We start from the raw sequence: 20540 nt of genomic DNA, 5'->3' as shown, positions 1-20540 counted from the left end.
TTACGTTTGTGTTTCCAGTCTTTCATGCGGCTGTAAAGTGTTGTCCGTGTACACTAAGAGGCGCCAAATCCACTTTAAAACGAATGGCCCAAGTTTGACCAACAGGTGGCCGTTAAACTGCACAAAAACTGAATTTGTTAATATTTGTTGTTGAGCAGGTTGCTGCTGGTGTGACATACAGATCGCCCCAGGAAAGAAACTGTCCAGGCCTGAGCAGAATAATTCGTCATGCCCAAACTATGTCAAGCCAGGAGAAAGTAACTGGACTTGTCAGTTTGAGTGGGCATCCAAAACAGATTTGGTCCTGCCCGTTTCCAGACGTCTGCATAGCTGCCAGCGAGGGAAACAAACAGGCCTTTCGGGACAGTTCCATATGCAAACAAAAGCAGAGGCATAATCAATAAAGGTACCGCTGAGCTTCATTAGGCTGCTCCAGTTTCCCAGGTATGTCAGGAATGGACAGGATCCGTCCAAGCAAAGGTGTCTTCAGCCCGCGACTGTAAATCTGCGATCAAATTAGCGTCTGACTGCCCTCATACGGACACGCCCTTGTGAAATGACTGTTGTGACACAGATGGTCTGTTAACTGTAATTTGCTACTTTACTCCTGGGTCTCTGTTGTATAAACTCTTCACTTGTTGCTTTGCCTCTTCCCATTTTCCATCCTGTTTTTCCTTTCCGTGTCTTTTACATCAGAGTTCAATGTTCTGGCCTCTTTTTTTGTTATTTGGATATATCGTCTCCCGTCTGATGGTCTTGCTGTGTGTGTTTGCTTCTCCACCAGTTCCACTCTTTCATCATCAAAGCACCCACATTGGTTCTTTGTGTCTCTGTCACAGCTCCTCCTTCCCTTTCATAGCTTTTAAAAGAGACATTTTAAACCTGTCATCTGACATTTGTGTCAAGTGGTTTTTTACGATGTCAAGAGGGGTTACTGGAAGATAGTGTTTTCTGGCCTTTATTCTTGCCTTTAGCTATTAATTCTTTGATTATAGTCTTTCCTTTTTGATCAATCTGATCAAACAGATCAGTAGGAAATGTGAACGTGCCAAACTTTTATTGAGTTGAGAAAATCCAAGTCGGAACTACAATTCGATGAGGCTACAGATTTGACGGGGATTCGGTGAAAATGACAACTTTAGCTCATCTTCTGTCATAAATCCACCAGATTTGTCTCTAACACAGTCTGGCAGCAATCAGCAGTTGTCATGAAAGCAACATGTTGATGTTGCACAGCCTCTTGTTGATGTTGTCCCATCTGGCACAGAGAGGAAGAAAGCAATCGCATGCAAGTTTCTGCCATCCCAGAAACAACACAAGGACAAGATAATAGGGGTGGGGGGTAACAGGTGAAGAGGCGGATGAGCGTGAATTACAGTGATGAAGCAGGTTATAGAACATCAACTTCTGTGACTGTCAAACAATCTGTACAGTTTAGAGAAACTCTAAACTCTTTGCTCTATGGTCAAACTTTAAGGCCAAAAACCGACGTGAGGTGATTACACGGAGAGCCCGTCTGGCAGATCAAAGCGATCAGAAGGCTCACGCAGAGCAGGAAGTGACGGCATGTGGCAACAAACCCCAACGATGGACTGAAGGTAACCTAACTCCAAGAGACCATATTGCCGCTGACCCGTGTGAGGCTGCTGCCTCTGATGGTGAGTAAAAACAGATTTATTCTGACGCTCACGATTAAGCGTGCTGGCCAGAGGAAAAATCTGTGCTCCTTCCAAACCCAACGGGAAGCTGGGGAGTATCAGAGAGATCAACAGGCCTGACTTCAAGCAGACGTCTAAATTCTGGAAATGGAGACTTCTGGATTCATTTGGATTCAGCGAGTATGCCGCTTGTTTGTCGAATCTCTCCATCAAACTTCTTCAAACAAATTTAACTAATGCTGTTGTTTATGTGACTCCTTAGGGCTGCAATCAGTCTGATACTGTCTAGAATTGAATTAACCTTTAAAAAAATAGAGTACATTTTCCTTTTTGTTGTTTTGTGCGTATTGCTGTACACAGTCGTTTCCCAGTCGTGCGTTTCTTTGCTCTTGTGTCCTTTAAACAGCAACAGATTTTATTTCCTTTTCTATTGATAGTTTTTTAGCGCATTATTGTAGTTTATAGCTCTGGGTTCTCCCAGTGTCACCCTTTGTTATCTCACCTGTCACCCTTCCTTGTTCTTCATTTATCTTGCTGGTTAATCCTCCCATCTGTCAAAATGAAGTTCAGTCCTGTGAACGTCCTCAGAGTGATGGTAATACTCTGCAGAGCCGGGGAAATCGGCCATATGCTCCAAAACCTAGACCAGTTAAAACCAGTGAGGCTCTTGAAATGTTCAATTTGATTGCTAAACTATTTGATTGATTGGTCATTTACAAGCTTAATTTATTTGGTGCTCAGTTAAAATCCACATTCGTCTGTGCCTGCAGAGGGTCCGATGGTGGTGTGTTTCAGGAGTGCAGAGGAGGCCTTTGGATCTCCATGCACATGTTACATCTGACAAACATGTTTCCGTCTTCTGACAAAGCCGGTCATGTTTCTCTTTGAAGCCAGTGAATATGAGAGTTTTTGTTGCCATGTAAAGAGCTAACCTCTACATGTTTTTAACCCCACTGAGCGCATGTGTGACCTCCAACCTGATTAAAACTAGTCATGCACTTTTTTCCACAGGTCAAACCCAGGCATGGTATCTGGATTACATGACAGAGCTTGACATGATGGGATTATTTATGTTGTTTATTGTTGGTTTTCTTTTCTTTAATGTCTAAATTAGCTTACAGATCTCCCTTTGATCTGGTTATTTTTGCCTGGTCCTCTGACATGCGCTTCACCCTTGAGGCCATCTACCTGAGCCTCATTAGTTTTGGTTCCTTCTTCTGTTCCAATCCTGCATCAACCTCTGTCTGTAGAAGTTTTTTTTTTTTTAAAAAAGAACCTGAGAGAAGAAGAAGCTAACAACATATGACGGCAATGCTAACATTTAAACATAAATTACATGTACGCCACATCTGTAAGGTTGCCTCTTTGATCAGACTTTTAGTCTGGAATTCCTTTAAAGTCTTCACATTTTAGTTTAACTTTCAGCAGCTGGCATCAAATGTAACTGTGATGTTCACATTTAGGACGTGTACATGCACTGTTTAAGATCGACTTCCTATGTGTGGTCGGTCAGCGCCTCGTCAATTCAGTCCTTGGCCGTTTACATGCAACCGAGAAAGTCGGTTAACTGACAGGGTCCTCCTATCCAACACTAGGTGGCGATGTGCGTCTTTTCAGTGGGTTAATATAGCCCCTTTCCGGTTGAGCTATTGTGTCAAGTAATAAAATCAGGTGGCAGATCGGCATTTTGAACGACAAAAAAAATTAATATGGATATTCGTACAGCTATGCGTAATGTACACTTTACTTATTTGCGGATACGATGCGCCCTATCCGTCGTTGACATATTGATTTTAAGATGCAGACGAGAAGAAAGAGAGATTTCTTGAATATATTTCTTCCCAGGTTTTACAACAGGCGTGGAAGGTGTAGAGCATGCGCACATGCGTCGTCTAGTTGAACTCCAATTAAGGGGTATACACGTCCGAGTAATTCGATTTCCCGTGGGACTATCTGCATGTCTTAGTCAATGCGGAGAGCATCGATATTAGTCCGACTAAAGAATTTATGTGCACTTGAATTGTCCGATTGAGGAAATAATTCGATTACTGACGAATGGAGTGTCGTGTAAGCGCAGTGAGTCTTTGTGGTGGTTTGATGACAACAAATGTGCAAATGGACTAGCTTGTTAACGGTCACATCACCCTTGATAGATTCAGACAGTGTTTTCATATTTTATGGTTTTGGAATGATAATTGTGCACAGAACTGTGGAATAAACTCTACCAGGTGTGCTTCATGTTCACCTCAAACTTCCATATGATTGATATCAGCCTCTTAATCAGACTCACGTGGACTTTGAAGTTGGAAAGCATGGCATAGGATAGGACATGTAGACTGTAGGCATCAGGGGCAGAGCTTGACCCACATGTCATTTCTGCCAAATCTAAATGTTGTGGCACTCCTACAGAAGTCAGTGGGGATTTGAACCCAGAATCATTTATTGTATGGTGACTGGGTGTTGGGTGAACCTCAAGGTCTCCTGCTGGGTCAGTCCAAGTGGTCTAAATGTGTGCTTATTTATGAAAAACACATGCACCAGTAAGATGTTTTAAAATATGGGTAAAGTGAATAAAAGTGTGGAGGGTAAAATGATACAAAATCAGCATTAGCGTCTGTTGCATGAAGAACATATTCTTTATCTTTATCCTTATCTCTTATTCTTTTGGTCATAGACCCCTGTGGAGATATAGTCCATAAATCATTGCTTCCAGCTATTGGAGATGAAAGTTGCAAAAAGATGCAAAATAATGATGATAAAAGATGCAAAATAATGTCAGTTTATTGCTTTCAGATGTTACCAAGATTTCAATGATACCTGACAGACAGTTTCTGGACTCTAGCCCCTTTAGCAATTGTTTTATACACTTTTTCAATGTTTCTTTACTGATTTATCTAATATCCAGGACTTAATGTTAATGCATGCTAAATGCATCATTATCATTTAATTCCAGCAGAAGTCCACATGTGATAAAGATGTTAGAACATGGTTGTTCTCATTATTCAAAGTTTCAGACTTTGTCTGCCAACTACTTAATGGATCATTTCCTTCATTTTTGAGGTATATTCAGGCCTGAGCTCCGCGAAATAGAGAGATCAGGCCTGATTTAACATCAGCAGTTTTGCTGATACGATATAACAATGGTGAACAGCAGGGGGCGCTCCATCTCCTATGGAGGAACCTAACTACAGCTGCATGGGCTGCAGCTGGTTTTCTTATATCTTATTCTAATGCAGATTATAACAAATTACAGTTATACATACAGTAGATAAAAGATTATTAAATTCTTTAATGTCATAAAGAGCAAGAAGAAATTTGTGTTATTTTTAGAATGATATTTTATAGAGGTCCAAAAAAATCACATGTGTGTGCTTAGGTCCTTTCACATGTGTGAAACTTCCTTGTTGTGTCTGGGCAAGACTGTCTGTTTCAAAAGAAATTGTTACATTTAATATGGAAGACAAAAACTTTTTTTTTTTTCTTTTATCGCAAAAGACTTGACTTTACCTGAATTTCTTCACCAGGAAGCTGATATAGTTTTCCTTCTCCTCCAGAATTCTCTTCAGTGTATCAATTTCCCTTTGGTTCTCCAGCAGTTCCATTCGAAGATGATGATTATTCTTCTCCAGAGTCTCGCAAACCGCCTGTAATTAACATTTATCAGCTCACCTGACAGGATTATTAAGGCCTTGAAGCCCTATTTTGTGAAGGCAGGCTCACCCTGCTGTCCTCCAGACTGTCAAAGGGACTCAGCCGACCGACCCCACACAGAAAGTTTTTGACAGCTTCACTGGGAATGAAATGAGGGTCAAATTCATAAACAGCAGGAGGACGTTCTTGTCGCCGCGACACGCACCTGCTGACGATGTCCTTGTTCAATGTCAGGTTCTGCAGGAAAGTCTGCAGCCCGAGCCGCCTCCCGTCCAGAAACCTCTTCTCGTAGTTATCTCTGATAAAACGTTTAGGAGGCAGTGTCACGCCAAAGCTAGGGAACAACCTTTTGAGCTGCAGCCAAGCATGGAAGAGAAGGGTTAAAGGCTCTGATGATGATTAAACATCAAGAACGCACTGCGTACACAGAACTCTTTATGTATTGTTCTTGTCACTATTCACATATTTTAATCCTTATTTATTTTAATCTCACCTCGTTTCTGAGTCTATAGAAGTCGCTGTATCTCCTGAAGATCAACCAGCTGTCACTCTGATGCCCCTTTACCAGAATCTTATAAACCTACAGGACAGGCACCAAGTAAAGACCCACCATATTAATTGAATTGAACCATTTTACACCAAACAAAAATCTTGTAGCAACTCACACAAAAGATATGTAGCAATAAATCGGGGGGGAGGGGGTGATGAAGCATGTTGAGAAAAAAAACAGTTGTAAAGCAGAAACCTTGAGCAAACCCTACATTAATCAACTACACTTTAAAAATAAACCTCCAAAAACACTTTAAAAACAAACCTCCAAAAACACATTATAAAGGTTTCACTTTAGAGACTTTTCAGACTTCTCCATGGACTCGTAAAACAATCCAAAACTCAGCAACAGTACAAAATTATGCAACAATTTCGCATAATTATGTGTGACATAAACATTACGTTACTGAGGTTTGGGCTGAGACATTCAGCCTGAAAATCTGGTGAACATGCCTTTAATTACAAAGTGTATCAGTGATATGATAAAGAAATCAGAAAATAAAAAATAATTCTAAAACGATACCGTGAATTTTGACCTCTTCTCCAGAATCTCATAGCCGACCAGGTTCAGGGTAAGTGGTGTCTCTGTCCAGCTATGGCCAATGCTGCCTTCACTCTCCACCAGTGTAGTTGTACTATCCTGCACACCTCCTCTGGTTCTCCTACTGTCATTTGCTGGGATCTGACCTGCACTTTTCACAAGTCCAGCTCCTCTCACCAGTGGAATATCGGACTTCATCCTGGTACCAATCCTGCAGCTCCATGTAGGGAACGGCACAGGAACATATGAGGTAGTCATTGTGCTCCTTGTGAAGTCTGAGTAGTTTTAAACATTTATACAACACTGGAACATACAGTGTAGCAGCCCACATGAACCAGTTCAAAGTTAACCTACTCCAGAGTCTGTCAATCTTGATGATTCATCAAAAACTGAAGGTGTGTTTTACAAGACAATCACACACTTTTTATAATGTGGGAGATGGCTTGAGGACTCACTGCTATTGGCTTCAATTTATCATGTGGAAGGCAGCCATGTCCTTTCATATGTATTATGATTCTATTCTATTTTCTTCTAGTCTATTTTGATTTTGAGTTTGTTTTCTTCATAGAAAACTTCACCACAAATGTACAATACAGTAAAATGCAAATGTGTATTTCTGTCAAAATGTCAAAAAACACGAACTGCAACAGATGCGAAAATACACCCCAATAATCATGTCGCTGATACCGGCTGAATTCCAGTGACGCTGTAATCCCTTGATCCTCAAGGGGCCCAAGCCAGGGGGCTTTTGATACCCAGTATAAGTTAACCATCTGTGAAACCTGTAAAGTTTTCTACCCAACCTCAACTCGGAATAAAATATATAATCCAGTGGAATTCTGCAGCGGGATGAGCGCAACCCAGAAGGTCATGGACAGCACATTTCCCACACTTTGGAGTCCCAGAGTGGGCCATGGAAGGAGCGTGGTCCACCCACCCATTCGGAGGATTATCAGGTTGGCCCCCAGCCGCCCGTATACCCTGCACCATCCGCTACCAGCTCCCACCACAGTGACAAGGCCAGTAGATTATCCCGCAAGAGTGAACATGCCCGATCATTGGTATGCCTGGATCCCCATGGTGGGTCTAGTAGGCGGACAGCCTTCTCTGGCAGTGCCTATTCCACGGAGGGCCTCTCGCCCACAGGCCGCAGCCTTGGAGGAGAGGGTGAAGCAAATGGAACTGGAGGACAACTACCGTCAGATCAAAGAGGAAATCCAGGCTGATAAGGAGTCCAAGAGATTGAATGATTAGCTCTGGGAGGAGCAGCGGCTCCAAGTAGGGGCCCGAGATGCTCAAGGCCAAGGAGTCGCTTGCCAAGAAGGCCGAAAGTCAGGCAGATGGTTCTCGCAGTAACCAGGCACTGGCTGGCCCCCGCATCAGGGTCCAGCCGCTAGAAGCTGGACCCAGCTGTACCTTACGGTACCCCAGCCTAACCTGCCAGTGTTACGGTGACTTGGCTGGTGACTTTGTCTTTCTCAAGCAGGCACTGGATGAGCTCCTCCACTAGGATATATATACCTGTATGTAAACAATTAGCAGCTATAAGTTAATCTCTGTAATGTGTAATGCCGAAGTTTCCTTCCCAATCTCAACTTGGAATAAAATATATAAAACCCAGTCGGGAACATCTGCTTCCTTCAGAACCACCCTTGATTCTCTGACAAGTCCATAACCTGCCTACTCATCCAGCAATCCCTCAAGTACTTCTCTCGAATAGTAATGTTTGTTTTCATAACTGCTTCTTTAGATAACACCCACAAATTAGATGTTATTAATTTCCTTACATTATAAAGAGTTCAGTGCAGCATTTGACGTTTAGGAACATTTGATATAGGATATTTAAAAGTTTAAACAATGTATTTTTAAATTGGGAAAATCCAACTTTTGGGAAATTCCTGGGAGTATAAAAAAAGAGTATGTTCGGGGTCTTCGTATGTGTTGAAAGGGAAACTAGTTCAGGAAGTTGAAAACTGGAGAACGCGCTAAGATCACGGTGTAATGACAATCAATCGCTGTGGCCTGACCACCGCCATCGCCCAGTATGTATACCAGAGATAGACGTGTAAAACTTTAAAGAATCAAATATTTGCAAATTCCGGCCCATCGCCAAATACATTAGGTTTTTATTTTAGTCCCATGACTTTGAACGTCTCACAAACCCGGAAGTGTGTCGTCCTAGCAACAACAAACCACTTGCTATAAAGCAGGCGCTGGAACCCGTGACATCTGGTTAGAATAAACGGGAAGGAATGTAGTGTTAATGGAACATTTTTTATTAATAAGCGACGTCGATTGAGCGTACAGTAACTCTGTATTGCACTTTTCAGCCGGTCGCCAGTGCTACATTGACAGTAGCTTAGCTTGCTAGCAGAGCGTGACGCGTGCTCCTCGCTGCGTTTACAGAAAAGGGCAGTTCCTCTTTCGCTTAGTGAACCGAAGGAATAAATCCCCAGAGACTTCCCGTAAGCGCCCATTAACCGATATGGAGCCGTCCGCGGCTATGGGCTGCGTCAACATTTGCAACCTGACCAGCAACCTGCCGGTGATTCCCTACCAGAAGCTGACAGACCTGTACTACCTGAGCAGAGGGGGCTTCGGCACCGTGTTTAAGGCACAGCACTCCGACTGGAGGACCACCGTGGCCATCAAGTGTCTGAAACTCGACAGCCCCGTCGGAGAAAGGTAATTGGCGTCGACACCACAGTAGGACCTACTCCCCCTTTGAGCAACATATACTATAGTAGCGTCGTGCACCTATATGCAGGAAAATATGGAAACTTATTGACCTGTACGACCCAAATGCAAGGGTATTAGTCTTTAGAAGACACTTTTGCCAGTACGACTAGCAGAGACACAATAGATGCAAATAATACACACATGCCTATATCTACAGTATATACACATGATAAAGCCGTGATGATAATAATAGTAATATTATGGTGTACAGAGCAACCATTTGTTTCTCAGAATGTATATGCATAGTTAGATGTAGGTTTGGTGTTGGGTTTTTTGGCACAGGAGCACATCTGTGTCCTACATCAGCAGTCAAGGGTGTGTTATGTGAGGCACGCTAACTGAAGACCAGTCAATGACGGCGCTGGTGACACCTGATACACGGGAGGAGCCACGTTCTGACACAAAGATAAGCGATGAATGCCGTGTGGAGGAGCATCTAAGCCGACAAAGTGAGATGAAGACAGACTCCAGATGTGCGACATCGATGGCTGGAACCTGAAAAGTGTCGTCATATTTTGAAGATGCAGAGACACATTAAGTGCAGAAATACAGCCGAGGAGGCGCCATGAGTCCTGTTGTCGATGATTGATGGTGTGAGTGCTGTGAATGACAGTTCCCTGTGCGCGTTCCTTTCTCGTGCCATTGTTTCCAATTAGCAGAAGCTACAGTGTGAAACTGATGCCACAGTTGAAACCGATCTCTTGCCAACCGTCTGCGTTTCAGAGAGAGGAACTGTCTGCTGAAGGAGGCAGAGGTGCTCCACAAAGCCAGATTCAACCACATCATCCAGATCTTGGGCATCTGCAACGAACCCGAGTTCTTCTGCATAGTCACAGAATACATGAGCAATGGCTCCCTCGACCTGCTGCTCCACCAGGTAGCTACGTGCGGAAGCGCTTCCTCTGACTTTGTCCCGCCATTTAATCCCTAATGTTGCGAAGCACAACCAAAGGAAGCGTCTGAGTGACAGGTGTTGTTTGCTGTGTTGAAACAGCCCGCAGATCTCGTCTTTGCACATATTGCTGCTGCGTCACCGCTTGTGCAGTCGGGCGGAAAGCGAAACTGAAATCGTTCGAACGATGATGACAGTTGGAGGCGAGCGGAGAAACTTTAGCGGAGTTGGAAGGAAAAGCTGCGCCGCTCAAGAGTTCAGCGAGACACGTGCAGGACATTAACCTGTCCAGGGTAGTGAGGGATGATGTCACTGGAGACATGAATTCCAGTGTAATCAGCAGGAGTATTTATTTCTCCTTTTTCTAGCGGCGTAGATCAGGGGAATTCCCCCCTTGTCTTTGGTTCGGGGATTACCGTACTTGTCTTGTGTCTACACAAGCCCCAGTATGTGCTCTGCCTCTAGCCTTAAGTAAACGCACCGCACACAATGACCAGGTTGTTGTTAATACTCCCAAACTCTCCCTTCACCCCCCCCCCCCTGCAGAAAGACGTCTACCCGAGTCTCGGCTGGCCTTTGCGACTCAGGATTCTGTATGAGATTTCCCTGGGGGTTAATTTTCTCCACAACATGAACCCGCCCCTCCTCCATCATGATCTGAAGACGCAGAACATTCTCTTGGATGGGGAATTTCATGTAAAGGTATGTGGAGGAACAAGAAGGAGCACCTCTGTAAAATGAAGGAGGCACGAGCCTGTTGCTGTTTGTCATGTGTTACACAGCTTGTTGTCCCAAACCGGACATGAATAATAAATAGACTTAAATGGTTTTACCCCTCAAACATACTCTTATATTCAGCTCTTGTTTTAGCTCAAATATGGAGATTAGGATTTATTGAATGTTCCATTTATGAGCTTTTCCCCCTTCTTTAGGAGCATGAATATGTCCAAAATTCCAAATTATGTCTGCTGATTATTCTTTTGTGTGTTCAGATCGCAGATTTCGGCCTCTCGAAGTGGCGGCAGCTGTCTGTCAGTAAGGGCTCGGGCTCCAAGCCCACAGAAATGGGGGGAACTGTCATCTACATGCCCCCGGAGAGATACGACGCCTCCAAGAACCATCGGGCAGACGTGAAACACGACATGTACAGGTGAGACGCTGCTCCAGAGATGTGTTTTAAACAGTGACTGAGAAAAACAGCTGGACGCCTGAAGAAGATCTTTGACAGACTCTCTTTTATGTCAGCTGAGCGTCCCCTGGCTAATAAAAAGGTGCTCGTGATTCAGAGTGTAGATTCTCAGCCTCTAAAGCTCCCCTTTATCTGGCGATGTGGTATCACCCGCAGCATGTCTGAGTTCTCCTTGAGTGATGGTAAAAAGGTAAAAAGGCAGCGAGCTGAACTTTGGACTGAAAGCTGACAGAGAAACTATTTACGAAGGGAAAGCAAATCCTCATTCCCTTCAGATGGGTTTCAGTCCTGCTAGAGCAGGTTTCACGTCTCAACGGCCGCCGGAGAGGACTGATGTAGAACTCTTGACCTCCCCGGCGCTGCGCTGAGGTTTTGGCTTTTCTCTGAAGCTGGTAGTTCTGGTTGTACAGTCCCTCGGCTCCGCGGGGGAGAACCGGGACAGCATGATGTCACTTCTCCTTCCCCTTAACTCTTTCTTTCTGTTTGTGTGTTTTGGGTAACCCAGCTTTTCCATCATCATGTGGGAAGTCCTGTCCAGGCAGATTCCATTTGAAGGTAATTCTCTTTTTTTTTTTTTTTTTTCTCCTCGCTCGCTGCTCTGTTCGGTTTCAGCTCGTCTGGAGTAACGCTGGTGTTTGTGTGTGTGCTGCATCAGAGGTGACCAACCCCATGCAGATCATGTTCAGCGTGCTGCGCGGGATGCGTCCCGAGATCAGCCTGGACAGTCTGCCCGCTGAAATCCCCAGTAGGAGCACCCTCATTTCTCTGATGACCACCGGATGGACGTCCAATCCAGACGAGCGGCCGTCCTTCCTCAGTAAATGTGATCATTTATATTGCGAAACACGGCAGTTTTTTTTTGCTGCCTCGGATGTTGCGCAACTGAAGCACGAGTTGGCGACGTGTTGCGACGCGTTCAAGTGTCGACTTCATGCCAGGATTTTGAAAGCTCTTCCCTTGAACTCGGTTAAGTCGTGACGCCTTCACTGTCATTTCAGAGTGTTTGGTGGAGCTGGAGCCCATGGTGAGGGCCTATGATGAGATCGGCTTCCTGGAGGCTGTGCTGGAGATCAAGAGGTCACAGGTGAGTCGGGTTCCGGTGCTGAGGTCACGTTTCACCCAGAGCAGAAGTCGTTTTCTGCTGCTGAAAATGAACAGAATTCCATCACGCTGCCTCTTAAAAGGGGAAGTGACTTTTCTTTCTTTAACCCTGTACTTCGCTAGCCACTGCCCTTTTAATAGTCACCACATCCTAAAACACGACTAATTTCAAAACGTAATAATTGTGACCTCACCAATAGGCTCACGTGTGACTTCACGCGCTTCCTCTTTTCGGTGTTAGAGATGTTTGCGTGGACATGGGGAGGTTGTCACTCGGACCAGTTTGACCAGTTCTCAAACAGGTCACATATTAAAAGCGAGAAATGAGGCTGTTGCCATGGTTACAGGAACAGCTGGCCCTTCCTTGCCTGAGATTCTTTGGACTAGAAGTTAACTGTATTTTCTTACGTAGCACTGGCGTGGATGTAGCAGCAGTCCGTTATTCGATTTTTAAATTTCCCTGAAGGCGTCATCCCAAGGGGATCAATAAAGTTGAGTTGAAGCTGATTTTGTAAGGGTACGAGATAATTTCCTGGCCTCATTATGGGTGCCTAAGAGATGGGTTCTCTTCAAGGTTTCTTCCTGTCTGAGTTCTGTGAAGCTTCCGGTGAAGATGAACGAGCTACCGGCCGATGTGGGCTGATAGTGAAGGCGATGGCGTCGGTGTGATCAGGCACTCTGGCTTATTCAGACCTGCTGTCTTGCGCTGTTGCAGTTGCTGAGGAGATCGGGCTGCTGTGCCGTGCAGTCAGAATGTCAGCAGAGAGAAGAAGGACTCGGCAGGCTGAAGGAGAGGCCCAGTCTCGGGCCGGTCAGTGTGAGTGTGACCATAACAATTCTATTGCATCCAGATGTATATTTATGCCTGTTTTTGTGACATCACAACTGCGTTCTCCCACAGGAAAGCAGCTCAGGCTCTGGTTCAGACATTTCTCTGCCAGGCCCCCTCACCCTGACTTTACCCTCAAATGGTAATACATTCTGTAGATGACAGCTTAATAACGACGGAATGTATAAACTCCCCGACTCCCTCCTACACAGACGGGCTTCCATCATCGCTCGTGGCTCCTGCTCTGGGGATCCTCGAATCTGAAAAGGACATAGGTGCTGGCAACAATCTAAACGGTTACAGTCCCTGGCACCCGAACATACCGATGAAAACCAGTCCGAACAACTGCGACTATGAAACGAGACAGGATAATGTCCCGCTGAAGCCACAGCCTCATCAACAAGGTAGCATACTGAACAATCGGGGCAAGAGTTAGCACAGGAAGAATGAAATGAGCCCCAGGGTTGGCCCCTGTGGGGCACCGCACACCGGTCGGGCACAACGATTCCAGCGGTGATGATACGATCTCTTTTCCCCTTTCAGGTGCCTACTCCCCCCCCAGCCAAGGCCCCATTGCCGAGTGGATTGCAACGCAGCGCGAGGAGATCGTGGCCCAGATGACGGAGGCCTGCCTGAACCAGAGCCTGGACGCCCTGCTGGCCCGCTCCATGCTGATGAGAGAGGACTACGAGCTGGTGAGGAACCAGCAAACGCGCACGGCCAAGGTGCGGCAGCTGCTGGACCACTGTCACAGGCACAACGAGGACTTCTGCCGCATCGTCGTGCGGAAGCTGCACGACAACAAGCAGATGAACCTGAAGCCGTATCCCACGGATATCGCCTCCCCCACAGCCCCCCTCGCCGGCGGGCCGCCGCTGTCCCTGTCCTGCAACATCACCAGGAACGTGTGACCAGCCAAAACAAAACCCACCGGTTAGATGCTTTGGACAGAACGATGTTGAGGTCGTTTATTTATTTTCTCTTCATTCTGAATGACGTATTTCAGGGTTTCTGTCTGCTCTGGTCTGCTAAGTTTCCATGTTTTTGTCAGGAAAAACCAATGTAGCTGTGATAAGGAGCGATTTATATAAGTCATATCATCTTTAACTGGCCGTCGCTCGGCTGCACCTCTGCACTCAGCTGTGGTTTTGCCATTGTCACATGACCACTCGACGCAGAGGGGAACTCCGATTACCAGAGCACGTGCCCCCAGCAAGTTAAAAGTCAGCATTTTAAACGCTCGACTTTATTCAGTGCTTCCAGAACTTTTATGTTCGGACACAAGCTCAGATTTATAAACTAGTCGCGCTTTCCATCAAGAGCCAGAAAAGAAAGGTTCTCGTGTTTCCTCCTTGGTTAATTATTGATGCTTTCTTCACGTTATTACTGTTAATACCTGCTGATAACAACCGTGACGGCGATGTGCAGAAGGGCAAACGGTGGCAGTAGTCGTAGAAACAACAGTAGCGCTCACCCAGCGTGCGTTCATGGACCGTGGGACATCCGTGCGTGCCGTGGTCATTTTTATTGGTCCTTAATTTATACGTGCGTACCCAGTCTCCACGTTTTGTATAGAGAATAATGTGGTTTAAAATTGTTTTAAATTATTTTTGTCAGCAGTGAATATGTGGAAGCAGAGTTGAGTAAAAACTTTTGATAGCTCAAATATGTCCAACATATTTTATACGTGATTGTTACATCATTGTGTGTTGTATATTACAGAGCCGCCTCATGGAAAAATAGGGATCTAATTTAATTTAATCTATGTTTGTGACACCAGTTTATCGTTTTACAGGATGTGTTGCTGTGCTGCTGGTTTCAGGAGCATTTTTCATATTCGGGATCAAATTATTAATAAACTGGTTTCTGTTTACGACCCTTTTCTTTATTTTTTTACTGTAACTTTGACCATTAAAAATGAAGATGTGATCTTTGTTTTTTATTGACATTTATTGACAATCTTTCATTGTGATTATCTGGATAATTTGAGAAAATGTTGTTTTTTTTTATGTTAAATTCTGATTCAGTAAATTGTATTTTTCGTCTTTTGTAAACCTCTTCTGTCCAATTATGTTAAATATTAAGATGTTTGGTTTTTTTTTTGACAAAACGAAGAGAATTAAACAGAGAAAAGGACAAAATATCCTTCAAGTGTATCCAAACCCAACATTTAAGTACTAAAGTAGTTAATAAAGAGGATTTTTACACTATTCCTTAATATTTAAAGAAAAGGAGGTAAATGAAGTCATCTGGTGCATCGTCCAATCACAGCAGCCGTGTGTTGACTTGGTTGTTGTTGGTTTTCTGGTTGCAGGGACGAGCTGGTCTCTGAAAATAGCCCGGGGGGTCCAGAGTGGGGGGGGGAGATGAGATCACAGCTGGGCTGGCGCTGGAAAAACATTTATTGTGGTTGTAGTTGAGGGATTGCAACGCCGTACGAGTGCTGCTGGTTCTCCCAGCACGTCAGGAGATCGCGGAGCCACAGACGAACACATAAGTAAGTTCCTTTATTCACCCGTTCACCACTCGGTCCGTCGGCACCCAGAGAAGCTCGACTTTGAGGACTCGACCTCCCAGCGTCGTGTCGACGTCAGCGCCTGTCTCATGGGGGATCTGAGGCAGAAGATGGCGGCCGTGTCAAAGGCCGTCTGCCCGAGTTCCCCGGCCTCGTCGGACCAGGACCTGAAGGCCCCGCAAGGTGACCCGAGCGCGAAAATGCAGATGAGGAGAGAAATCTCGCTCATCAATGGCGTCTGCCTCATCATGGGCAACATGATTGGCTCTGGGATCTTTGTCTCTCCCAAGGGTGTGCTCATGTGCACCGGTTCTTACGGACTGTCCCTGCTCATCTGGGCTTTCGGGGGCGTCTTCTCGGTCTTCGGCGCTTTGTCCTACGCCGAGCTGGGCACCACCATCACCAAGTCCGGAGGCAGCTACGCCTACATCCTGGAGTCCTTCGGCAGTTTCCTGGCCTTCATCCGGCTGTGGACGTCCATCCTCCTGATCGAGCCGGCCAACCAGGCCATCATCTCGCTCACCTTCGCCAACTACCTGGTGGAGGCCTTCTACCCCACCTGCCAGGCGCCCTACGAGGCTGTCCGGCTCATCGCCGCCGCCTGCCTCTGTAAGAAACCCTCTGTTGTTTTCAGCCTGGTCCGGGCACGTTCCTGGCCCGGCCTCGTGCTCCCGTGTGTGTGTGTCCTCGGCTATAGTTAGCTGGTCAATTTCCTGTAAACATACCGTTGTGGTTCACAGTGCGACTACAGTGATGTTTGGAATTCAGGTCAGAGAGCTGCCAAGACCCAGACCCAGATCCATTTCTGTAGCCACCAGAAACCTCTGTTTCTGTGCTGCCTGTTCCTCATTCTTAACTGTGCATTCAGAGGTTGTTTCATCGCCTCGGTCCTCTGGTCTCTTCAGGTGCGCTCACCTTCATCAACTGCGCCTACGTGAAGTGGGGAACCGTGGTTCAGGACGTCTTCACCTACGCCAAACTGATGGCTCTCTTCCTCATCATCATCGTGGGACTCCTGAAACTGTCATTCGGTGAGATCACAGGCAGGCGCACGAGAGGAGGCCCGACGAGCCCTCGGGGAGACTTAAAACGGTTCTGTTTGCAGGAGAAACAAAGAACTTTGACAGCCCATTTAGGGGCTCCTCCTCGGACCCCGGAGCCATCGCCCTGGCCCTCTACTCAGCCCTGTTCTCCTTCTCCGGCTGGGACACCCTCAACTATGTTACCGAGGAGATCCAGACTCCAGAGAGGTAACACACACACACACACACGCGCGCAGATCTGTGTGTGATTTTCTTTGTCACCTTTTTACTGTTGTGGTAGGAATCTGCCCCTGGCCATCGCCATCTCCATGCCCGTGGTGACGATCATCTACCTGCTGACCAACGTGGCGTACTACGTGGTCCTGGACATGCCGTCTCTGCTGGCCAGCGATGCCGTCGCTGTGGTGAGGCTCCTCCAGTCACTTGATAGAGATTGGTGTCCGGCTGCTGCTAAATATACCCGCGCTCAGCCTGAACGTTGCGCAACCCAGTGATCCGTGTTACCCCCCCCGCAGACCTTTGGGAACGCGGTCCTTGGCCCCTTCAGCTGGATCATCCCCGTTTCCGTGGCCATGTCCTGCTACGGAGGGCTCAACGCCTCCATCATCGCGGCCTCGCGGTAACCAGGGACTGATGAGCGGGCGCTTAGCTTAGCTTTCCCGTCGCTCTGCCTCTGACCCGACCGTTTCGTCTTGCAGGCTGTTTTTCGTGGGAGCCAGAGAGGGTCACCTGCCCGACAGCCTGAGCCTGATCCACCTGGAGCGTTACACGCCGGTCCCGGCGCTGCTGTTCAACGTGGGCCATGTTTATGCAGCGCGGAGCGTAACTAACCCCCCCCCCCCACCCCTGTTAGCTGAGAGTCCGCAGCTCTGTGAGGGAGCGGCAGACAGACGGACACGCCTGCAGACGTCTGCCCCACGTAGCAGTTCCGCCGTATTCGCTACCTGCTGATTCTCAGCTACAAGCGCTGTGGTTCGGGGGGGTTCGCTACGCTTTGCATGTCAGTTATCGTCATGGAGCTGAGCAGAACCAGTGAGTTGTGTCCTGCTGTGTGGCTGCAGGGCCTGATGAGTCTGATCTTCCTGTGTGTGGAGGACGTCTTCCAGCTCATCAACTACTTCAGCTTCAGCTACTGGCTCTACGTGGGACTGTCCGTGGCCGGCCTCATCTACCTGCGCTTCACCCAGCCCGACAGACACAGGCCCTTGAAGGTGCCCCAGCACTCGCCTGGTGCGCACTGACGGGTTTATCTGAACACGTTTATCTGACCACGCTTGTGTTTGTCTTCTCTCCACAGCTGACGCTCTTCTTCCCCTTCGTCTACTGTCTGTGCAGCCTGCTCTTAATCATCGTCCCTCTGTATGGAGACACCATAAACTCCCTGATAGGAATCGGCATCGCTTTGTCGGGGGTGCCGGTCTACTACGTGGCCATTTACCTGCCTCAGGAGAGGAGGCCCAGATTCATACAGAAGCTAAATGGTTGGTTTGAGCCCCAGAATTCACGTTTCAGCGTGGTTTTATTAAAGAAATGAAAGGAACCGCTTTAAAACTTCCTGTTCTCCTGCAGCCTTTGCCACCAGATTCATCCAGATTCTTCTGTACTGCTGCCTGACTGAATTGGACGTGGAGACGGAAGCTGGAGGGGACAGTAAGACGCTCTGAGCTGCCCGCAGTCCACAGCTTCCTGCCTCAGATGCAGGAACACAACGCCTGATGAAACAGGCAGGATGAAACTCAGCCTGGTGACATTTGGGAATTACACTGACCAGGTCAAGTTATAAAAAGATCATCTAAAACGATTCGTCTCAAGGGATCAGGTCCCATTTTCCTGGAAATACCTTGGAATGCACTTTATATGAGCATTAAAAGCACTCAAATCGCTGTGAAATCAGTATTTTACAAAAAAAAAAAAACAGCATCCAGTGTGAAAACATCCCCTCAGCTTTAATAGATGCCTCATCTGTCCCGCTTATGTTCTGGTCCTGCAGGATTAGCGTGGTTCTGAACTTCACCTCTGACCCCGGCACGTGCTGTTGTAAGCGATGGCAGAACTGATGTTTTCCCAGGCCTAAAACATACCAGAGCCTGAACAAATCCAGTCTTAATTGGGAATTTTGGCTGACTTTATGATGTTTTTGACAAATGTATCTTGACTTATTTGAATTGTATATTTCTATTGACACTTCAAGCTGCTGTGTTTGTCCTCTTTATTCTGACATTCATCTTTTTTGTCCTCTCCGAATACGTGCTACACTTGTTTTACACATTAAAAGAAATTGTAAGACTTATTTTCAGTGTAATGTGGCTGCAGTTCAAAGGTCGTGTAAAATAAATGAACTCGTTCACCCTTTTTCAGACGGTGTCCAGCAGAGGGCGCTGATTGGCCTTTTTATTTTATTCTTTTTTTTTTTTTTTTTTTACATTTAATCTTGTTTGTGGTTTTCCAGGTTTTGAATAAATACAATGGAATGTTCACACCCAGGAACTTGTTTGTGATAAAACCCATGTGACTCAACATTTCTGAGATTAGACACACAGTAGTGGGTGTGCAGGTAGAAACTTTATGCAACGCTCTAAAGTCTAATGCAACCTGACAAAGTTCAACTTTTGTATTTATTTCAGCGGTTCTGTCACACATGTACAGTATACCAAGTATTCACACAAATATGATGCCATTGTGGGGTAAGGTGCAGTTTGCGGTGTCAAACCCAGGACAGATCCACTTGTTGCTGAACTGTTTGTAGCCTTCGGCGCTGTTCAGGTCACTTCCTGAACAAAAAAACCATCATCAGAAAAAACAGATCGTATAAACTGGAGGAGGAAAACCGGACGCATCGGGATATTCACCGTCTATCAGGTTCTGGAGGCTGCAGTAATTTGGGTTCTTGTCATCCGGAGGTTTAGTGAGCTCAGACGCTGCCTCCCCCTGCGGGAACATCAAACGTCTCAGCGGCGGACCAGGCGCCCTCCTGACCTTTGATCATGTGACGGCGGACTGAGGGCGGTACTTACGGTCATCTTGCAGACGGTGGACTGCTCCAGGAGGAACTGGAGGTTGCTCACTTTCCTGGTGACCGGAGACGTGTGTGTGGCCGTTACCAGGTACGGAGAGGTGGACACCAGCTGCAGCACACGTCAGGTTCAGCCCCTTTCAGCCCCTTTCAGCCCCTTTCAGCCCCTTTCAGCCCCATTCAGCCCCTCAGTCACAGAATTAAACACAATTTCCAGTCTGACCTCATACGAGCAGCTCTCTCCTGCGTCCTGACAGCTCTCCTTGATCTGCCAGGCCTGGATCTGCCCCACCAGCCTCTCAGAAACCTCCGAGCATGAAATACCAAACAGCCTACACAAGATTGCAGATTAGCTACGGTCGCCGTGCAGAAACTCTCGTACTCAGCAGGAATTCTGCTTTTTTTCACGCTGGATTTCACGCAAATTTGAGCTCATCACAAAGAAACCAGACATTACTTAGTATCAGTCTCGTGATCCTTGGGTCTCCTCCGTTGTGGGGGGGCGCCCAGCAACAGCAGCTACACTGTAGCCGGGACTTCTACACCTGTACTTCACACTTTAACACCTGACACTTTAACAGGTTAAAAAAAAAGAGGCCACGTTACCATTTGACTTTGCACTGCGAGACATCGTTCACCTCCGAGGGCCTGAACGCGGCCCCCAGAACGAGGGCACAGGCCAGGAGCAGGGGCCTCGGGTCCATATCCAAGGTTCAGATGAGTCCGGTCTGGTCAAGTGTCTGGACGTCTTCTGAACGCTGGCCTCGCCCCGCCGCACTATAAAGGTCCTCATGGGTCACGAGGACTTGGAGGTCACGAG

General features: G+C 46.6%; 3 protein-coding genes and 1 long non-coding RNA gene across 6 annotated transcripts; 3 read left to right on the top strand and 1 right to left on the bottom strand.

Moving 5' to 3' along the window:
- The first annotated feature begins 1277 nt into the window (after positions 1-1277).
- LOC115248042 (uncharacterized) lies at positions 1278-1845 on the top strand. The gene is made up of 3 exons (XR_003887072.1): positions 1278-1389; positions 1478-1658; positions 1747-1845. It is a non-coding gene; the product is annotated as an uncharacterized lncRNA (long non-coding RNA).
- Positions 1846-4817: 2972 nt separating this feature from the next.
- Positions 4818-6703, bottom strand: LOC101073772 (sorting nexin-16-like). 2 transcript variants are annotated; one of them, XM_003975785.2, is made up of 6 exons: positions 6382-6703; positions 5803-5889; positions 5515-5663; positions 5379-5448; positions 5166-5302; positions 4818-5082 (listed from the first exon to the last, which is right to left on the bottom strand). In XM_003975785.2, exons 1-6 carry the CDS (start codon positions 6655-6657, stop codon positions 5031-5033), a joined length of 771 nt encoding a protein of 256 aa, XP_003975834.2. In that variant the 5' UTR covers positions 6658-6703; the 3' UTR covers positions 4818-5030. The 2 variants fall into 2 exon arrangements, with proteins under 2 accessions (XP_003975834.2, XP_029687111.1); XM_029831251.1 differs by having other exon boundaries at positions 5803-5880.
- A 1846-nt stretch (positions 6704-8549) lies between these two features.
- LOC101073996 (receptor-interacting serine/threonine-protein kinase 2) lies at positions 8550-15079 on the top strand. Of its 2 annotated transcripts, XM_029831201.1 has the most exons (12): positions 8954-9084; positions 9421-9731; positions 9862-10015; positions 10577-10732; positions 11023-11180; positions 11725-11774; positions 11875-12036; positions 12218-12303; positions 13036-13137; positions 13222-13291; positions 13362-13553; positions 13693-15079. In XM_029831201.1, exons 2-12 carry the CDS (start codon positions 9727-9729, stop codon positions 14058-14060), a joined length of 1503 nt encoding a protein of 500 aa, XP_029687061.1. In that variant the 5' UTR covers positions 8954-9084; positions 9421-9726; the 3' UTR covers positions 14061-15079. The 2 variants fall into 2 exon arrangements, with proteins under 2 accessions (XP_003975835.1, XP_029687061.1); XM_003975786.3 differs by lacking the exon at positions 9421-9731 and having other exon boundaries at positions 8550-9084.
- A 362-nt stretch (positions 15080-15441) lies between these two features.
- LOC101074216 (Y+L amino acid transporter 2) lies at positions 15442-18622 on the top strand. The gene is made up of 9 exons (XM_003975787.3): positions 15442-16273; positions 16570-16695; positions 16770-16914; positions 16988-17111; positions 17223-17326; positions 17406-17502; positions 17769-17918; positions 18005-18188; positions 18277-18622. The coding sequence occupies exons 1-9, from the start codon at positions 15754-15756 to the stop codon at positions 18369-18371; spliced, it is 1545 nt and encodes a 514-aa protein (XP_003975836.3). The 5' UTR covers positions 15442-15753; the 3' UTR covers positions 18372-18622.
- The last annotated feature ends 1918 nt before the right edge of the window (positions 18623-20540 follow it).

The sequence above is a fragment of the Takifugu rubripes genome, chromosome 22, assembly GCF_901000725.2.
Source record: "Takifugu rubripes chromosome 22, fTakRub1.2, whole genome shotgun sequence".
Taxonomy (NCBI): domain Eukaryota; kingdom Metazoa; phylum Chordata; class Actinopteri; order Tetraodontiformes; family Tetraodontidae; genus Takifugu; species Takifugu rubripes.
This window is presented reverse-complemented; position numbering and strand designations above follow the sequence as displayed.

Bases quoted from the DNA above. Each gene is read 5' to 3' on its own strand.
- LOC101073996 (XM_003975786.3), top strand. From the start codon at position 8,885: ATGGAGCCGTCCGCGGCTATGGGCTGCGTCAACATTTGCAACCTGACC. The intron at 11,181-11,724 runs GTGAGACGCTGC...TGGGTAACCCAG, and splicing joins GTGAAACACGACATGTACAG to CTTTTCCATCATCATGTGGG. The intron at 13,292-13,361 runs GTAATACATTCT...CCTCCTACACAG, and splicing joins CCTGACTTTACCCTCAAATG to ACGGGCTTCCATCATCGCTC.
- LOC101073772 (XM_003975785.2), bottom strand. From the start codon at position 6,657: ATGACTACCTCATATGTTCCTGTGCCGTTCCCTACATGGAGCTGCAGG. The intron at 5,890-6,381 runs GTATCGTTTTAG...CCTGTCCTGTAG, and splicing joins AGAAGAGGTCAAAATTCACG to GTTTATAAGATTCTGGTAAA. The intron at 5,449-5,514 runs GTGCGTGTCGCG...TTTCATTCCCAG, and splicing joins AACAAGGACATCGTCAGCAG to TGAAGCTGTCAAAAACTTTC.
- LOC101074216 (XM_003975787.3), top strand. From the start codon at position 15,754: ATGGGGGATCTGAGGCAGAAGATGGCGGCCGTGTCAAAGGCCGTCTGC. The intron at 17,503-17,768 runs GTGGGCCATGTT...GTGTGGCTGCAG, and splicing joins TCCCGGCGCTGCTGTTCAAC to GGCCTGATGAGTCTGATCTT. The intron at 17,919-18,004 runs GTGCCCCAGCAC...TTCTCTCCACAG, and splicing joins ACAGACACAGGCCCTTGAAG to CTGACGCTCTTCTTCCCCTT.